This window comes from Monomorium pharaonis, chromosome 8 (genome assembly GCF_013373865.1).
Source record: "Monomorium pharaonis isolate MP-MQ-018 chromosome 8, ASM1337386v2, whole genome shotgun sequence".
NCBI classification, from domain to species: domain Eukaryota; kingdom Metazoa; phylum Arthropoda; class Insecta; order Hymenoptera; family Formicidae; genus Monomorium; species Monomorium pharaonis.
Window position 1 is genome coordinate 17,124,547 of NC_050474.1, and position 18,486 is coordinate 17,143,032.

Here is an 18,486-nt window from a genome sequence, read left to right on the forward strand (position 1 = left end):
GTAATTGTAACTTAACATGCAGCTTGAATGGATTTTGGAATAAAAGATAGATTCGTATTTTCAAACAAAATAATTCAACTATTATAATAACGCAAGTTATGTTTTACATCAATCTTTATGATTGGATATGTTATTATCAAATTTTTGGCAGGCTCATATACTATGTAAAAACAAAAGAAATAAAAAAATTTCAATTTTCTTTTAGATTCGGTGATAAAACTATTTTAAATCTGAATTAGTATAAGTATGAAAACTTTTTACTATTATAAAATTATAATATTTATATGCAAATATACTATATAGATATTTTAAACCTATATAAATATATTATACTAGATTTTTTGTTAGCGCTTCATGCGGTCTTCTACATTCCTTTTAATTTTCTAAATATATTATTTACAAAATTTGTAAAAATTAATTTACAAGTCTTATACATTACAGTAAAAATGTAAAGTATGTCTGTATGATGGTGAACTACACAGTCAGGTTTATCCACTTGCAACAGGACAACATATTTTTAAAAATTTACAAATATTTGTTTAAACAGTACCAAATTTTTTTTTTTTTAAAAGTACCACAATTTTGCAATGTTTATTTCAATGAATTTAAAAATTAATTTTTCAAAAATATTAGGTTGGAGAAAAAGAAATCCATTATTTTTTCGTTTATTTCAAGGCTTTATTTAACATAGTTAGGATTGTTCGTTTTGGTCAAATGTGCACTGTTTTGTTTTACAATTTGTTGCCATTTCAAAGGTAATTCCATGATGCCTCTCTCATAGAAGCCCTGATCCCTATTGGCAAAAACTTGGCTAAGAGATTTTCACAATCTTCTCTTGAGGACAATTTCTTATCACCAAAGAAATTTTGCAATGACAAAAAAAGATGGTAATCGCTTGGTGCCAGGTTCGGACTATAAGGTGGATGCATCAAAACTTCCCAACCAAGCTGTCGAAGTTTCTGGTGAGTCACTATAGACGTATGTGGCCTGGCGTTGTCGTGATGGAACACAACTCCTCTCCTATTGGCCAATTCTAGCCGCTTCTGGTCAATCGCTAGCTTCAAACGGTCCAATTGTTAACAATAGAGGTTCGAATGTTTGGCCACATAAAAGCAACTCATAGTGGATGATTCCTTTCCAGTCCCACCAAACACACAACAAAACCTTCCCGATTGTTAATCCTAGTTTAAGCCGCTTTGCCGCGCTTTAATCACGATCGTTTTTGCACAATATTGTCATATGTAATCCATTTCTCATCACCAGTCACCATCCGTTTCAGAAATGGCTCGATTTCGTTCCGTTTGACCAAGGCTTCGCAGATGGAAATTCGGTCCATCATGTTTTTTTGCGTCAATTCGTGTGACACCCAAACATCGAGCGTCTTTTTGAATCCAGCTTTATGCAAATGGTTTGAAACTGTTTTATGGTCGATCTTCAACCTGGGCAATGCTACGACTGCTAACATGCCGGTCTACTTCCATCACTTCCATTATTTTATTGACATTTTCAATGACCGGGTATGGTTTCTAGTATGGTTTTAACGCGCCATCTACTACGGAATAAAATTTTGTTTTGGCAACACCGTCTGCGATTCTTGCTTGGCGGTTGTCTGCACTAACGAACCTAAAACTCGGGTACTTCCAAAGAAGATGAAGCACCCGTCTCCCAGTGGTCAAAGCCTTTACCGAGTACGCCCGACGAAAAAATCTCGTTACGGGAAAACACCCCTTCGGCGTAAGGATGCCGAGGACGCTCGGCGGAGAAAGAGTATATCCTCATCTCTGAGAAGACAGAGTGGGAGTGCCTACTCGGATGAACGACCGGCTTATATACTCGCTCGGACATCCTCACCCTGCGTGCCGGGATAGCGGTGGTAGTAAGGATGAATGTAAGGCCACTTGAGTGGGGAGTTGCATGGCCGGCGGCGACGGTGGTGGCAGAGTGCAAACCAGGGGTGGCCTTGAGCCCGTTGCGGTCGTAACGATACTTTATCGTCACAAGTATTTTATATGGCGTTTCTTTTTACAATAAAAGAAACGGAAAATCTCAAAAAGTTTTATTTTGAGTAAGTTTGATGAATTTAAAAAGAAATTTTTAAATTATGTATCGAAATAGTTATTTGGACTAATAGTTCTAATAAAAGATTATGTAAGCTGTTTCTTTCTTTTTCAAAGAATTCGACAGAGATTCTTATGCAAGGTCTACAATGTCAGCAGGAGTAATGGAGTAAGGAATAAGAGTAACAATTGACCAATTAAAAACCGGGAGTAAACGAAATGGGCAAATCTCATTTCATATTTCTTACTTCTTACTCCTACTCCATTACTCCTGCTGACAGTGTAGACCTTGCATTAAAGTTCTCTTGGATATCAGAGTCAATTTTGTAAAATCTTCGATGTAGATTTGCAAATCACGCAAATCTACTTACACTTTAACTTACACTTTAAAAAGTTACGGAACTTGCTCAGGTACTATCATCAAATAGTCCAACCCATCATCACCGTCATTCCACACAACTTTGAGGCGTATCTGGAATTCGCAAAGGCCACATTAAAATTTACCCCATGTCCTTCCCGGCGTGGTTTATGCTGTTTCTCATTCGGGTAACAACACCTATGATTACTGCAATGCCACGAGCCGATCGCTAATTTTTTCAATTTGGTCCCTCCGTTGTCCGTGTGTCCCTCCGTTAGACACGCAAATGCTGATAGTGCTGGGTACTGTGCCATAAAGAAACAATCCGGGAATGGTACTTCGTCAAGGATGAAACCGTCAAAATGTTTGACGTGGCGGAGTAGAAAGACGAAGAAGGATTCATTTCTCGGACGAATCCGTCTCTTTACGACCGAAGAAAAGAGAAGAAATTGTTCTACGGGTGGTCACAGTCAAGGTGAAACTAAATTTTATTCTATGTATTTTATGTACATATATCTTCAGTAACATAGTTTTGTTGTTGTAACAGAAATCCGCTGTTTACTTAAAATTCTACAAGGATTTCTGCATTCGTTTTGATTAACTTTTACAATTTATCTCGACAAATTTGAGATTTAATTGCACATTAAAACAATTAATTATCGTGTCATCATGGACATGTAATATTGGCAGATCATTCGTTACACAATTAGATGTATGTGTGTATTTCGAGATATTACTTTACCAGCTATATATAATGTGCACTCGTTTTTCAGTTCAAAGTAAGGATTATAAGTGGAAACAATGTAAAATAATCTTTTAAGGTATTCTTATCTTAGAATTAATCGATTTCAGCATGCTTGTGGTGTGATGGACGCGTTGATACAGGATGTAAAACTTGCTGGTACAGCAAGAAAGTGTAAAACAATAGTCATAGTAGATGGATGCAACGCGTTCACTTTTTTTTACGAGAGAAATGCAGCTTACGCATACCCCCGTCTCGGGAAAGAAATGGGGGCTATGTAGGACTTACCGCCCGGTAAAGGCCAGACGATATACCCACTAAACCCCTCGGTGGTTGCCTATCTCCGGGGCAACCGGCGGGCCACGGGTCAAACTAGTACGCACCGCGGCCCGCCGTAACCCCCGAATATCCCCTCCGCATCTCAAATCCCGCAAGCGGGAGAGTCAGAGGGGATCCATCCCCGAGAGGCGGCCAGGCCCGACCCGTTAGGACCGAACCGCAACACGTTCACCTCGAATCACACGCGCATCTTCAAAAACATTAAGGTGATGATTCTGCCTAAGCAAATTACGCTAGCAAGATCATTCTTCGATTTAACAAAAAATGATTGGTGTAATAGTGTAATTGTACTAATAGTGGATGAAATATATATATATTATAGATAATATTATTTCACTTTTAGATTAAAATAAGTTTTTTTACGTTAATTGTGGGTTTGTACACGGAGAATTTCCTCTTGAAATTTACTCTCAAATCCTGGTAATCGTGGGATAATATGTGATCTCGAGAAAATATATATTATTTTTATATATAGGAATGTTTTTTAAATTAAAAAAGAAATATCTTTAAAATCATGGTTACTTTATTAAAATAAAATACGATACATAAACTAATAATAATAATCCAGTCACCAAAAATATTTTAACCTCTTGCATTAAGAATGATAGAAAAAAAAATATATGTTACACAAACCATATTGTAATATTTTTTGTAAAATAATGTCAATATACGTCCACAACATAAAATTTAGCAATACAAAGTAGTATATTGAGATATATATGATCTGTTAAAAGTATAAATTTAAAATTATGCATTGTTCAAGTTCCTAAAAAGAACCATAATACGTGTAAAATAAAACCAACAATACAGAAAAGATGTTATATAATCAATAGTAATTACAAACTATCGACACAATATATTTGTTATTTTATCGTTTATTACATAAACTACTATTAACTATATATAGTTTTGGCCCTATTCCTTCTAATGACAGCGTACTGCATAAATTACATCTAATGCTTTGTAGATGTCACCATTTTGTACAGACGAGTGAGCCATGAATCCTCGTTGGAGAACTCAATCGCCATCATTTCTTGTACGATCTGTTGAATCTTAGGATTTAGATGATAGAACTCTTGCCTTACTTCTTCAGGTAAGGATGGGTCCATTTTCCGATTTAACGGTTCTTTTTCTGGCGCTGTCGGCGCAGATAGTGTCGCCTGTAAGATAAAGTATTCTGAATACATGATACACACGCATAGAGAGGGTTCAGATTTATGAAGTGGTGATTAATACTACCATTACTGTAACCATAGTATCATAATAGTACCAATTAGAATGCCTTTTTATGGTAACGGTCACTTTCAACGTCAAAAGGCGTCAAATAAATTGATATTTTTATCAAATATTTGGTCACATCACATGATCAAAAAGAAAGATATCAATTAGTAATTTTTGGTCACGCAATATCTTTTGACACTGATAGCGTCAGCGTACACTTATAATAAATCGCAAAAGTAATTCTGCCAGAATTAGAAGCAATATTTAATAAAGCAAGTAATAAATTCTACCAGCTCTTCAAATTCTGAATCCTTTGCAAGATTGTGAAATGTTAAAATATTATAAATATAAATTCTTAATTATATCCTAATGTTTTAATATTATGCTATATTATATCTAAAAAGTAAAATTTAAGATTAAATATATTTCAAATTTAGATCATTAAACCGTTATTTTACTGATTCTGCATATTCTAATCATCTAGTTTTCAATTTACACATATGCGGGGCACATCTCCTTAGGCATAGTTCCATTTGCATTCAATGAAGACGAAGCATGGCTAATATTGGAACTTTCGCATTGTATCATCGACCATTCCTCAGCTTCGACTGCTTGCTCAGGAAAAGTTGCTGTTGCTGATTCCTTTTGTAATGATGCGTTATCTGTTAAAGGAGCACCTGCAGTATTTACAGGTTCATCGCGCAGCTTCTTTGTCTCACTTGGAAATTTCTTAGTGGAGTCCTTTGAAAACGTAAATGCGCAGAGCTCAGGCTTTTGCATGCTAGCCTTCATCTGTGCATTGTCTGTGGGTTTCTTAGTGAAATCATTGTCGGTCATCATGGTAACGTTGATACCGAATAGATTCAGGAACTGTAAGATGTCCAAGATGTTATCTTTAACAATTTTTAACAACTGCAAGAAAGAGTGCCTGATTGCTTCGGCAGATGGTTCCTTAGGCCACTTCTGCTTGTGACAAACCTTATAGTTTTTGCCTGACAAAACAGTACAAGTATCTATAATAAAATTCTCTAGTATGTTTATGACAGATAGATCAAAAGGGCCAAACTTACCAACTGTGCTGCACATTGAATAGCTAGTTTGTTTGTGCTTATGCGGTGTGTATCTATGCTCATCCTCTTTGCAGTGCTGCACTGTCTTTTTCATAAATTTGCGCAAGTCATGAGCAAACCAGCGACCATGGTAGCCCGACTCAATAGGTTGTGTCATGCGGACCATGCAATGCTCTGAATGATTGCCAAGATTCATGCAATTAGTGCACAAGTTGTAATCCAGACATTCCACGCACTTGAAGCAAAAACCATGTATATACTTGTTGCATACACAACATATCACAACAGGATGCAATATTTTTTTCTATATTTGACATGTCTATCGTGTCTTGCTTTAATTTCAGGAAAATGTACAGTTCAGGAAAATATACATTAATATATTTCTTAACTATGCTCTCCAGTGCAATTTTGAACTCTTTGTTGGTAGATATAATGATCTTATCTTCTTTATCTATTAATAAAAAAATAAGTTAAATACAATTAAGCATATTAACAACATTCAATTTCTAGGAAACAACATTCACTGGATTATAATAACTTTATTTCATTATATTATAAAGTTATATTGTAAAATATAAATTTATGAGAGGCTTGACTATGTGTAAAAACTAATATTCATGTTTCAGGTACTTTTTGCAATCAATTCATACATATAGTAAAACAAGAAAAACAATTATATTTTACATTTTATTTTATGTGATATTATCTTACATTGGGTTTTAGAGCTATTTTCATTTAAATGTATTTAAATACAAATTGTACTAAAAACTTAATAGGCCTGTTGTTTTAAGCTTTTCTCTTTCTTTTTAATAATTAAGAAGAAACAAACCGTATAAGAAATTCAGCTAAAAAGAACTGGCCTAATTTATCATTACATGGTTTTATCCTGAAGACATTACAACGTTAGATAATGTACATTTAATAAACAACGTCGATTGCTGATGTTAGCAAATCTCGCTGTTGCGTTTTCAGACCAGAAAAAAAGAAACAAAGAACACAAAGACTCACGTTTCCAGCAGGTGAAGCTCTTGTCTCATGGGCTCGAGAAAACGATTAACAATTTCTAGCGAAGATACACGAAATTCGTCATTACGTCGCCATCGCCGTCAACATCGAAAATACTGAAACTGTACGTTCTTCTTTAGGGCCCAATGGATTTCCGTCCCTCCAGGGACAAAGTACCACGATTTAATTGTGCGTTTCTGGCAGGCTGCAATCGTAGCAAACAAGCGAACTTTCTAGATTCGGCTCAATTGCATCATGCGTAAAGATGCCTCTTCACGCTGACGCTTGACGCTCATTTTCAGCATCAAGACATCTAGTCCAGTAGAATTAGCATTTTTTTGGGAAAAAATTGGTGACTCAAGTTTGACTGCGCGTAAAGCACAATTAATGTGCGTAGATTAAGATATGCACGTTTGCCACTCGCAAAAAGCTGGGGGTTATTGCAAAATTACGGGTTGAAGTGAGGAAAAAGTAGTTTTTTGCTTGCGCCTCGTAAACTAAAAACGGAATCAAAAAAAGTTTCAAATAAAAGTTGTAGGTATTAAGTAGATCTACAATAATAAATTTAGTTCATTAAGATCGGTCAATTAGTTTAGTTGTAAAGTTGAAAAAACCATGAAAAATGGCCATTTCTTTAATTGTTTATAACTTTCTTAAAAATTAACTCAAGCATTTGAAATTGTAGAAAAATATAGCTTTTATGACGATAAAAAAGTGTACTAAATTTCATCAAAAAATATTAACAACTTTTTGAGTAATCTCAATTGTTTATCCAAAACGCGCTCCACTAAAATTTAATTTCTACATTTTTGAGACCATGCACAAACCTGAACCAAAGTTTTTTCTCTTCTTAAAAAGTTGCACTATTATATATCGGTATTGCGAAATGTGTGCAATGCAATTAAGTGCCTCAAATAAACGTGTAAAAAATAAGCCTTATTAACAATTATATAACTTTTAAAATATTAACGCTATCAACATGGGGTAAAATGCATTTGAAAGGAGCAATTTTTTTTTAAATTTCAAAAAAAAGAACTTTGTCCTAGGTTACTTAGAAGCCGAGATAATTTTTTTTCTTTGAAAAATCACTGTTGCTACAGTTATAAATATTAAGAGCTGAAATTTTGACAGCGTCTTATTAAATAGTTAAAGTATCCTTTCCAAAAAGTTCGAAGCGATTCATGAAGATTAACCACTGTAAACGTGTTAACAAAAGCAGTATCACTCGAGAGCGGCGGCCGGCGGCATGCGCGCGCGCGCTTGTCAGCTGCTAGCGCGTGGCCAGGCGAGCGCGTACAAAATTGATCTGGCGCGTTCAAATTACTTGAATCGGCAATATCTCGGGAACTAAGCGTCCTAGAAAGACGATTTTTTTTTTTAACTGGGCTATCTCGACGAGACAAGACTAATGAGCTAAACCATTTTCTTATATCTCCTAAAATAAATGTTCTAATTAATTTTCTTCTTTTTTTAATTAATTATTTCACGCGTTAAATATGTATAAATAATTTATATATCTATGCGGCGTATGCATATGCCCTATGTTATTATAATTTAATTTTTTTATTTTTTTTGTTGCAAGGAATATGTATGTTTTTTATTTTTTTTTGCTAATTTAGTACAATTAACAAACATTTATATGTTAAAAAATTAATGTTATATTACTAATATTTAATTGTAGGTTAACGTTCATTTAATAATAACATTAATGCAAAAATTATATTAAATTATGCAAAAAAAAATAAAGAACATACACATTCCTTGCAACAAAAGTAATAAAAAAATTAAATTATAATAACATAGGGCATATGCATACGCCGCATAGTTATATAAATTATTTATACGTATTTAACGCGTGAAATAATTAATTAAAAAAAGAAAAAAATTAATTAGAACGTTTATTTTAGAAGATATAAGAAAATGGTTTAGCTCATTAGTCTTGTCTCGTCGAGATAGCCCAGTTTAAAAAAAAAATCATCTTTCTAGGACGCTTAGTTCCCGAGATATAGACGATTGAAGTAATTTGAACGCGCCAGATCCATTTTGTACGCGGGCGCTTGGCCACGCGGTAGCGGACGACGTGCACGCGCGCGCGTGCCGCCGGCCGCCGCTCTCGAGTGATACTACTTTTGTTAACACGTTTACAGTGGTCAATCTTCATGAATCGCTTTGAACTTTTGGGAAAGGTTACTTTAACTATTTAGTAAGACGCTGTCAAAATTTCAGCTCTTAATATTCATAACTATAGCAACAGCGATTTTTCAAAGAAAAAAAATTATCTCGGCTTCTAAGCAAGCTAGAACAATGTTTTTTTTTTTAATTTAAGGAAAAATCGCACCTTTTAAATGCATTTTACCCCATGTTGATAGCGTTAATATTTTAAAAGTTATATAATTGTTAATAAGGCTTATTTTTTACACGTTTATTTGAGGCACTTAATTGCATTGCACACATTTCGCAATACCGATATATAATAGTGCAACTTTTTAAGAAGAGAAAAAACTTTGGTTCAGGTTTGTGCATGGTCTCAAAAATGTAGAAATTAAATTTTAGTGGAGCGCGTTTTGGATAAACAATTGAGATTACTCGAAAAGTTGTTAATATTTTTTGATGAAATTTAGTACACTTTTTTATCGTCATAAAAGCTATATTTTTCTACAATTTCAAATGCTTGAGTTAATTTTTAAGAAAGTTATAAACAATTAAAAAAATGGCCATTTTTCATGGTTTTTTCAACTTCACAACTAAACTAATTGACCGATCTTAATGAACTAAATTTATTATTGTAGATCTACTTAATACCTACAACTTTTATTTGAAACTTTTTTCAATTCCGTTTTTAGTTTACGAGGCGCAAGCAAAAAACTACTTTTTCCTCACTTCAACCCGTAATTTTGCAATAACCCCCAGCTTTTTGCGAGTGGCAAACGTGCCTATCTTAATCTACGCACATTAATTGTGCTTTACGCGCAGTCAAACCTGAGTCACCAATTTTTTCCCAAAACGGCCCTTTTTGAAGCTAATTCTACTAGACTAATCACGTGACTAAAAATAAAGATACCCATTCGTCATTTTTAGTCACGTGATCAGCGTTGCCAGACTTGATGCTCTGCCACCTAGTCGGTGTGACTCAAAGCTGTAGTGGTGGGAACGCCCACGGAAAAAGCCGTGTACGTGTGCTGCTCGGCGCTCACATGTACACGGCTTTTTCCATGTCGTTGCTACCACTACAGCTTTGCGTCACATCGATTAGGTGGCAGAGCATCAAGTCTGGCAGCGCTGCACGTGATGTCTTTTGATGCTGAAAATGAGCGTCAAGCATCAGCGTGAAAAGGCACTTTAATGCGTCCACGCAGGGGCTAGATTCTTGATTTTATTCGCAAAAGAAACGTATGCGCAAATACTCTTTCAAACAGAAAAGTTGCAAGTTTATTGGTTAAAAGCCATACAACAGCCAATAAATTTCTAACTTTTCTATAAGATCAGAATTTGCGAATACGTTTCTTTTGCGAATAAATTCTCAAGAATCGAGCCCTTGCTGTCTCTTTCCCTCTCTACACAACTCTCTGACGACTTGAAATGGAAAGAGACAACAGATCTCTATCGCTCGCATAGCTTGCTGGCGTGAGCATTTGAATATTTTGAACCGGCATCACTGATGCTGACGTACGTACCGACGTTTTCGACCGGGCTAAACCGAGTTGGGTTAACCCATCTCAGATTCTTATTCTTCTAGAACTGGCCAATCACAGTTATTCCATTCTTCAGAAGAATGACTGTGATTGGCTTTATGACGTCATTAATTGCTCCTGGAGCGATTAACCAAAGACCAGTCGAAAACACTATACGTTTACACGCCGATAAGTTGGGTTTAGTATCAGGGGCTCGATTCTTGAATTCATTTGCAAGAGAAACGTATTTGCAAATTCTGTTCTTACAGAAAAGTTGAAAATTTATTGGCTATCGTATGGCTTTTAACCAATAAACTTGCAACTTTTCTGTTAGAGCGGGTATTTGCGCATACGTTTTCTTGCGAATGAATTCAAGAATCGAGCCCCAGGGTGAGGGTGCGGTCCCATGGAGCAGATTATGCGGAAGCGGAACGAGCGGATCACCAATCACAGGGCCGTTTCGACGGAATCTTTGAAAGAGTTCTATCAGAATGATCTTGCGATTGGTGATCCGCTCGATCCGTTTTCGCATAATCCGCTTCATGGGACCGCATCCTGAGGTCCCATGGAGCGGATTACGCGGAAGCGGAACGAGCGGATCACCAATCACAGAATCGTTTTGACGGAATTATTAAAAGGGTTCTATCCCACTTTTCTGTTAGAGCGGGTATTTGCGCATACGTTTTCTTGCGAATGAATTCAAGAATCGAGCCCCAGGGTGAGGGTGCAGTCCCATGGAGCGGATTATGCGGAAGCGGAACGAGCGGATCACCAATTGCGGGATCATTCTGATAGAACTCTTTCAAAAATTCCGTCGAAACGATCCTGTGATTGGTGATCCGCTCGTTCTGCTTCCGCATAATCCGCTCCATGGGACTGCACCCTCACTCCTTGGCGATACAATGCGCCACGTTATAATAAATCAAGTATTTTCTGGCAAACTTTTTATAAATCTGTACAATTATTATTATGGACAATTTTTTACAAGCATAAAGTAAATATAAAAATTCAAAAAATTTTTTAATGTATGAATTTACTTTTGGCCAACATGTACGCTTCTTATTTAAAAAGTATGTCATATTAAACAAATTAGCTTTAACATTTTAAACAATATTATAAGTGTTAGATTTAATAAAATTACTATTTTTTTTCACATTAAATTTATTTCACATTAAATTTATTTCACATTACGTAAATATTGTTACTCAATGTGTATATGTATGTATTGTTTGTGGTCTTAGCTCAACTGTACAACAAAATCTTGCATGGAAACGCAAGGATCCAAACAAGATGTAACACAACTTGCAATAAAGAAAATAATGAATCAATCGGAATCCTCTCCGGCACGATACCACTGTGGTAGGTCAAAGAATTGTAGACACTCTCTTCGCAGGCTGCGCTCGTCGTTCAGGGAATGCAGGTGACGTTCATCTTGACAAATGGGGAAGAGGCGTGTCGATGTTGAAAAAAAAGGATTTTGAACAGGATACAACTTGGTTGGAATGATTCTGTTATTTGTTGCAGGGATCCTCCTTGGGGTGTTGATCGTTGCCTTCTCGGAAGTTATCAGCATTGGCTGTCAAAATTAGAAAACAAAAAAAGGGGAAGGTAATGACTACCAGGGAGCGTATACTGTAACCTCGAAGGTGATTGAGTGATCGACCTGAGTTAGTATACCTCGAAAAGATGGAAAATGATACTGTATCCTCGAGGGTGACAGAGACGTCGACCCGAGCTAGTATACTTCAACGAAGAGAATTATCGATACTGTAACCTCGAGGGTGATGCGAGAATCAACCCGAGCTAGTATCTTATTATTGCGTTTATTAACATCTTCGGAGAGATTGTAATTAATGTTATCTCGAAAGAACGTAACAAATGACTCGAATTGAATTCCGGGCACATCTATTCGTGCTCATGCTATAGCTCTCAAGGAGCGTACCGAGACGTGCGTAAAAATGGCCATCCAACAGTCTTAACGCACCTCGCGACCGTACCCGCATTTGTCCAACGTGACCTTATGTAATTGATTAGAGTGAAGGGATAGGAAAGTACCTGAATAGGAGGTGGTGACTCTCTCGACCGCGAGGCCAAGTTAAATGACTTGTGTTATTCGGGAGGGGGAAGGGATTGCGTCCGAGCGCCCTGAGATTTCGACGAATCAATAGTAGAGAAATCCTCTGACTCAATCCCCGAACTTTGGAGAATTCCGAAGAACACAGACGAGAAGCTCGATTTCCAGGAACTCCTCTCTCGAACTCCAGCTGAAAAACCATCTTCAACATGCACACACAACAGGAACCTACTGAAAGCCGCATCAAGCAAATCAACAACTTCCACGCGCGCTCACCCAACGCCTGCGACTCCGCTCGCACGGCGCCTACACCCGACCGAGCTGACGCCGCTCGCACTCTCAGGACCGTGCGAGCTCTTTTTAACATGTTCCCGCAACACAATGTGAAAAAATAGTGGTTTTTTTCGTCGGAACAAAAATATAAAAAATTTTTATTAATCCTATCTAAAAAAAGGCATGTAAAGTCGATTGCTCGCATTTCTCGAAGTTTATTGTTGTCGCTTTTCCGCGATGCCGATTAGTCCTCTCGCTGCGCTTACTTCGTGTTGCAAGAGTAGCTGTCATTGCGACTGAATTTTGACAGCTGTTAAATTTGTATAGATATTATATCTATACAATTATCGTTGTGATTTATTTTTAAAAAGTAAAAAGTAAAAAGTCAAGTAGCGCGCGCAAAGCGCGCGTCTGGGTGTCTAGTGTAAAGAAAAAAGATAAGAACATGTGAAATTCATATGTTTTTTGGACGCCGATGAAAGTGGAGGAACAAAAGAAATACATAAACGTTCAGGTCTCTCGGTTGACTGAACGTTCAGATTAGCGTTGGTTGATTGACGGCAGATAAAAAAATATATATTGTTTATAAATTTAGTTGTACCAAGATGTGGCATGTATTTGGAAGCCCTTTCGATTGGAAATATCATTTAGATACTTCTGCGGATTTTTTTCTTATTATGCAGAAATGACTAAGGTTGGGTTCGGAGAGCACGCTTTTGGCGCTGTGAGCGTACTTTATCTTTCTTCGACATTCATTGAGCAACAAGGATAGAATGATACTTTTAGCGCTAATAGCGTCTCCCCGAACCCAGCCTAAGATAAAACAGGAATAAACAATTCAAAACATGTCTCTTCTTATAAGCATAAGGGTGAAAGAGAAACAAAAGAAAAACATGAATGTACAGGTTTAACGACGGTTATGGGTAAATAAGATATTAATGTATATACAGGGTGTCCCAAAACATGTGGGTCAACGCTTGTAAAAAGGCAGAAGGAATCGGGATAAACATAAAAGTACAATATTATCTTGACATTAGGTCCACCAATAATCGAAATATTAACGTATGGAATCTGCAAATAATCTAATCAATTTCTATCGTAATTGTGAACAATAAATTAATGAAAGCTTATCGTACATTCACGATAGATCTTTTCTTCCATGTTATAACTCGAGCTCTTCCCTCGGCGCGCTCTCATTCGCATAATTTGAAAAATTAATACCTCAATTATTGATGGACCTAACCCAAGACCCAACCAAAGACAATATTAGACTTTTTTCCTCTCGATCTCTTCTACCTTTTTACAAACGTTGACCCACATGTTTTGGAACACCCTGTATACACTGAAAAAAAATACTAGATTCAAATAAATATTTCTTTGAATAGTGCTAATAACATATTTTATAAAAAATCAATAATTTTTTTTTTTAAACAAGTACTAGTTTTTTATAATTTAGAAAATATTACTTGTTTGAAATAAATATTATTGATTTTCTATAAAATGTGTTATTAACACTATTCAAAGAAATATTTATTTGTATCTAGCAATTTTTTTTCTCAGTGTATATAATATATATAATATGCCTATATGTGTTTATACTAGTTTCTTTTCTTTTGTGAAATTTTTGTCCGACATAAAAAATAAATTGTTTAATATAAAAAAATAATAGTCATACTGAAAAGACAAAAAAAAAACACTATTTAAAGAAATGCTAAAGAGCAAATTTCGACAAGACTCTATAACAGAACTAACCGTCATAATAGAACTAAAAATGTTAATAAATAAACGCTTCAGCTATTATTAATTTTAGCAGTACTGTCTAAATAGACGGACATCAGTTATTATCATTAATTTTTATCGTTTAAATAGATGCATCTAGTGCTAATAATTTTACCAATACCATCTAAGTAGACGGATCAGGCATTAATAAATAAATTATATTAATTTAATTATATTATAGAATGTGAATAATATACGCCCATGTCCATATGTGTGTATCTATTATTATACTTCACTGCATTTATTTATTATAAAATATATTTACTATTTTAATAGACGAGATGGTATTATGGCCACTGTAGAAAATATGGCTACTCGTATTATCTACAGTGGCCATAATACCACCTTCTCCAATCGTTAAGTTTCAATTAAAAATATTAATTATTAACAAAGTTATTGCATAAAATGTAAATGACTGGCTATATTACCACCTTTTCCTCTATATAAACGTGCGATCTGATACGTTGTAATGTACGTGTAACCTCTTGTCACACAGTGTTGTTTTGGGGAATGTTCAACACTAAGCTCCTAGTTCTGGCGCCCGAACAGTGTACGCACACAAAAGACGTGAGCGCACATAACGTGACCACAGATTACTATTAATCTGTGACGTAACTACCATCGGGGTCGATGCGCGGCGGCGTCTTGACGTGATGGAAAGGTAAGAGGCAAGACGTGCAGTTATCCGTACTTTACTGCTCTTCTGCGTTTCGCCGCACCGCATTGTCGAGATGGCCGCTAAATTTATCACTCACATGAATAAATATGTCAACAAATAACATAACAATTTTAAAAAGAATATTTACATTTTTGTGTTACTAATTTTTTTCTTCACTAATTAAAAATTATATAAAGGTTGTAATATTTTCTAAATTTTAATAAACATAAAATTTTAATAAATATAAAATATGTTTTCCGGAAAATCTGCTTCAAAAAGATTTTTATTTAACCTAGCGATAGTTTTTCTCGCACGAATAAGCATCAAAAAACAGTAGAATCAGAAATGCAAATACAAAGTGTAACAATTTGTGAAATATATGTACATATTTAATTTTTAGTAATGTTGTTAAGTACATTACACACACACACACAAAGTACTTATTTGTATGCAATCTGTTATCTAAAAGAAATCTTACAATAAACTAGATTCTATTTATAATAAAAATAAAAATTGACCTTGCACATAAAGCCCAAGAAATATTGCCAAGAAAAATATTCAATTAATTATTACGAATTAAAAATCAAATACAGATTAAACGTTACGTATATTGTGAACAAAAAATTTAAGACATAAAATTGTATCTTACAAGACCCATGTAAACGCAATCGGGCGAATATCAACTTTGCGTCGTATATCATTATTTCTTTTTGTTTTTTCATCATCAAACCCGCTGTCAACATGCTGAACGGTTCAAACAAACGCGGGAAGAAATAAGATAAACGATGCAAAGCTGAATTACACTTCTTCTCTCGTATGCGAGTCGATCGGCTTTTAAACAGCGCGCTGGACGATGAGGGGGTGAAAAGAAATGGCACAAGGCGGAGCGAAGTTGATATTCGTCTGATTATGTTTATGTGTGATTAAAATACACGTGTATTTAGATATGCAATATGTGTAATCTTAATATCTTCCAATGTTTAATTTGTGTTAAATAATTATCATTTCTCTTGTTAATATTTCCCATATTATGTGCAAGGTCGATTTTTATTTTTGTCACATTACATTATAAAATGTAGTACAGTTAATTTAATGCAACTTTGTTGCAGCAAGTTTCTTATTTGATAACAGATTACATACAAATAAGTGTGTGTGTGTGTGTGTGTGTGTGTGTGTGTGTGTGTGTGTGTGTGTGTGTGTGTGTGTGTGTGTGTGTGTGTGTGTGTGTGTGTGTGCTTAATATGTACTAATAAACATTTTAATAATACCAGTTATAAAAAATAATTTAACTTATATTTATATATTATGTTATTGAGGTGAAAAATATAAAATATAAAATACAAAATTGTATTCTTATTAAACCGATAACTATACATAAGACATTACATAATGTATAGCAAATATTACAATTAAAACAATCAATTATAATAAAAAAGATAACGCAAAAAATATAAAATATATAAAAAGATATTTAAAAAATTAACACGATAATGTTCTTAAATTTATTTCTTGTGTGTGTAAAAAAATATCTTAAATGTCTGTATTTCACAAATATTATCATGCGTTTTATTTATATTATATTGTATTCTATTTATTTGTATATATTAATCTCATTGTTCTTTGATGCACATCATTCATATAAAAAATACTATACGTAATATAGATTAAAATTTTCTTTGAAACAGATATTCTAGAAGAAACGTCTTATTTTATATGTAATGTTATTTTAATTCAAATTAATAAAAACATGTTACAACATTTCTATCTATTTTTATTTAGTACAGAAAAAAATTAATAATACAAAAAAATTGATAAATATTCCCGTTATAATTATTATGTTAATTGTTAAGACATTTGTTCACTCGTGTGGGATATTTGCTTTAATTATTATTCACATACAAAACTACCATTGATGAAAAAAACTCAGTTTACACGAAATCAATTTTATGTGAAATTGCCTTTAAAACAAAACAGTCTAAATCGTAAGGATTCGCGAAGAAACGCATTGATGAAAACGCATAAGTTATAAACAAGTTTTTTTTAATTTTTTTTGTTTTTTGTCAAAATCATTATGTGTGCATTGTATTATCATCTGTACTTTAATTGTGAAAAAGAATTTTTTATTCTGTAAACGCAATTAAAAGATTGATGAATCAGAATTAACTCTATTCTCTTCCGATAATTTTAAAGGAAATACCTATACAATATCTCTATGTGTGTGTGTGTGTGTGCGCGCGCGCACACACACACACACACACACACACACATACACAATATATTTAGAAAACTTTTTATTGATGCTGTTAAAATTAATGTGAAAGATTATCAATAAATTTGCGTCATATGCACCACATCAATAACAATTTGTTTTATTATATTACAGACCATAAAGATTTCGATACAATAAGTATAAGTATAAAATAACTTGTTGCTGCAAAGACAACAGGCACAAATATAGGACGGTTTGTAACTTGCAGTTATCTTGCTTAATGGAGCATATAATATGACATCAGTTCGATAAAAGAATCGTGTCTCTTAGCACTTGGGAATCGAATGATCGAAGAGAGATAATAACAGGCTGTCAAATTTTAATAAATTTTGTAATAATTCTTATGTTTATCGATACAGGGTGCTTACTCATGTTTCGTAAAAGAATTCTTTTTTCTAGATTTTATAAAAGTTTATTCAAAATTTCAAATAAAACTGCACAGAAAAAAAAAAAATTTTTGTTTTGACAATACCTCCAGTTTTTTAAAACGGAAATCTTGAAATGAGATTATATCGCGTTAAATCAAAAAGATTTACTTGAATGAAGATTTATTTCAAATTTTTATATAGTTTAACGAAGAAAATAATATTCTTGTTATTTAAGAATAATTTTCTTGAATGGAAAAGAAAAAATATTGGATAGAAAATACTACATGTAATTTAAATCGAAGATTATAATTTACTTAGAATAAAATTATCAAAACAATTATATCATATTTTTAATACTTATAGTATTGAAATAAGACTATAATATATAAAAATTCAAGATTTTCAAATTCTTCTAAGAAGATTATATATTGTTGCTTATATATGAAACAAGGATCGCGTTAATTTGAATACATAAGTTTCAATTTGAGAATTATTTTTTTCCGTGTACAAAATTGTTAATGCAATTTTGAAATTTATTATCTATACGCGCTTTTCAAGTGCGCACGTTCTTTGATTACACAAATCACAAGAAAAATTCTCTT

The 18,486-nt window shown here is 34.1% G+C and overlaps 2 protein-coding genes across 4 annotated transcripts; both read right to left on the reverse strand.

The window, feature by feature from the left end:
* Nucleotides 1-749: 749 nt before the first annotated feature.
* LOC105830162 (histone-lysine N-methyltransferase SETMAR-like) lies at nt 750-1,465 on the reverse strand. Its single transcript, XM_012669333.1, has 2 exons — nt 1,268-1,465; nt 750-1,058 (listed from the first exon to the last, which is right to left on the reverse strand). Exons 1-2 carry the CDS (start codon nt 1,463-1,465, stop codon nt 750-752), a joined length of 507 nt encoding a protein of 168 aa, XP_012524787.1.
* Nucleotides 1,466-4,114: 2,649 nt separating this feature from the next.
* LOC118647063 lies at nt 4,115-15,382 on the reverse strand. 3 transcript variants are annotated; one of them, XR_004964373.1, is made up of 4 exons: nt 15,021-15,382; nt 6,796-6,997; nt 4,736-6,238; nt 4,115-4,656 (listed from the first exon to the last, which is right to left on the reverse strand). XR_004964373.1 is itself a non-coding variant. In XM_036291258.1 (3 exons), the coding sequence occupies exon 3, from the start codon at nt 5,981-5,983 to the stop codon at nt 5,210-5,212; it is 774 nt and encodes a 257-aa protein (XP_036147151.1). In that variant the 5' UTR covers nt 5,984-6,238; nt 6,796-6,997; nt 15,021-15,382; the 3' UTR covers nt 4,115-5,209. The 3 variants fall into 3 exon arrangements, 2 of the variants coding, with proteins under 2 accessions (XP_036147151.1, XP_036147152.1); XM_036291258.1 differs by having other exon boundaries at nt 4,115-6,238; XM_036291259.1 differs by having other exon boundaries at nt 4,115-6,997.
* Nucleotides 15,383-18,486: the final 3,104 nt, after the last annotated feature.

Bases quoted from the DNA above. Each gene is read 5' to 3' on its own strand.
- LOC105830162 (XM_012669333.1), bottom strand. From the start codon at position 1,465: ATGTTAGCAGTCGTAGCATTGCCCAGGTTGAAGATCGACCATAAAACA. The intron at 1,059-1,267 runs GTGACTGGTGAT...GACCGTTTGAAG, and splicing joins AGCCATTTCTGAAACGGATG to CTAGCGATTGACCAGAAGCG.
- LOC118647063 (XM_036291258.1), bottom strand. From the start codon at position 5,983: ATGAATCTTGGCAATCATTCAGAGCATTGCATGGTCCGCATGACACAA.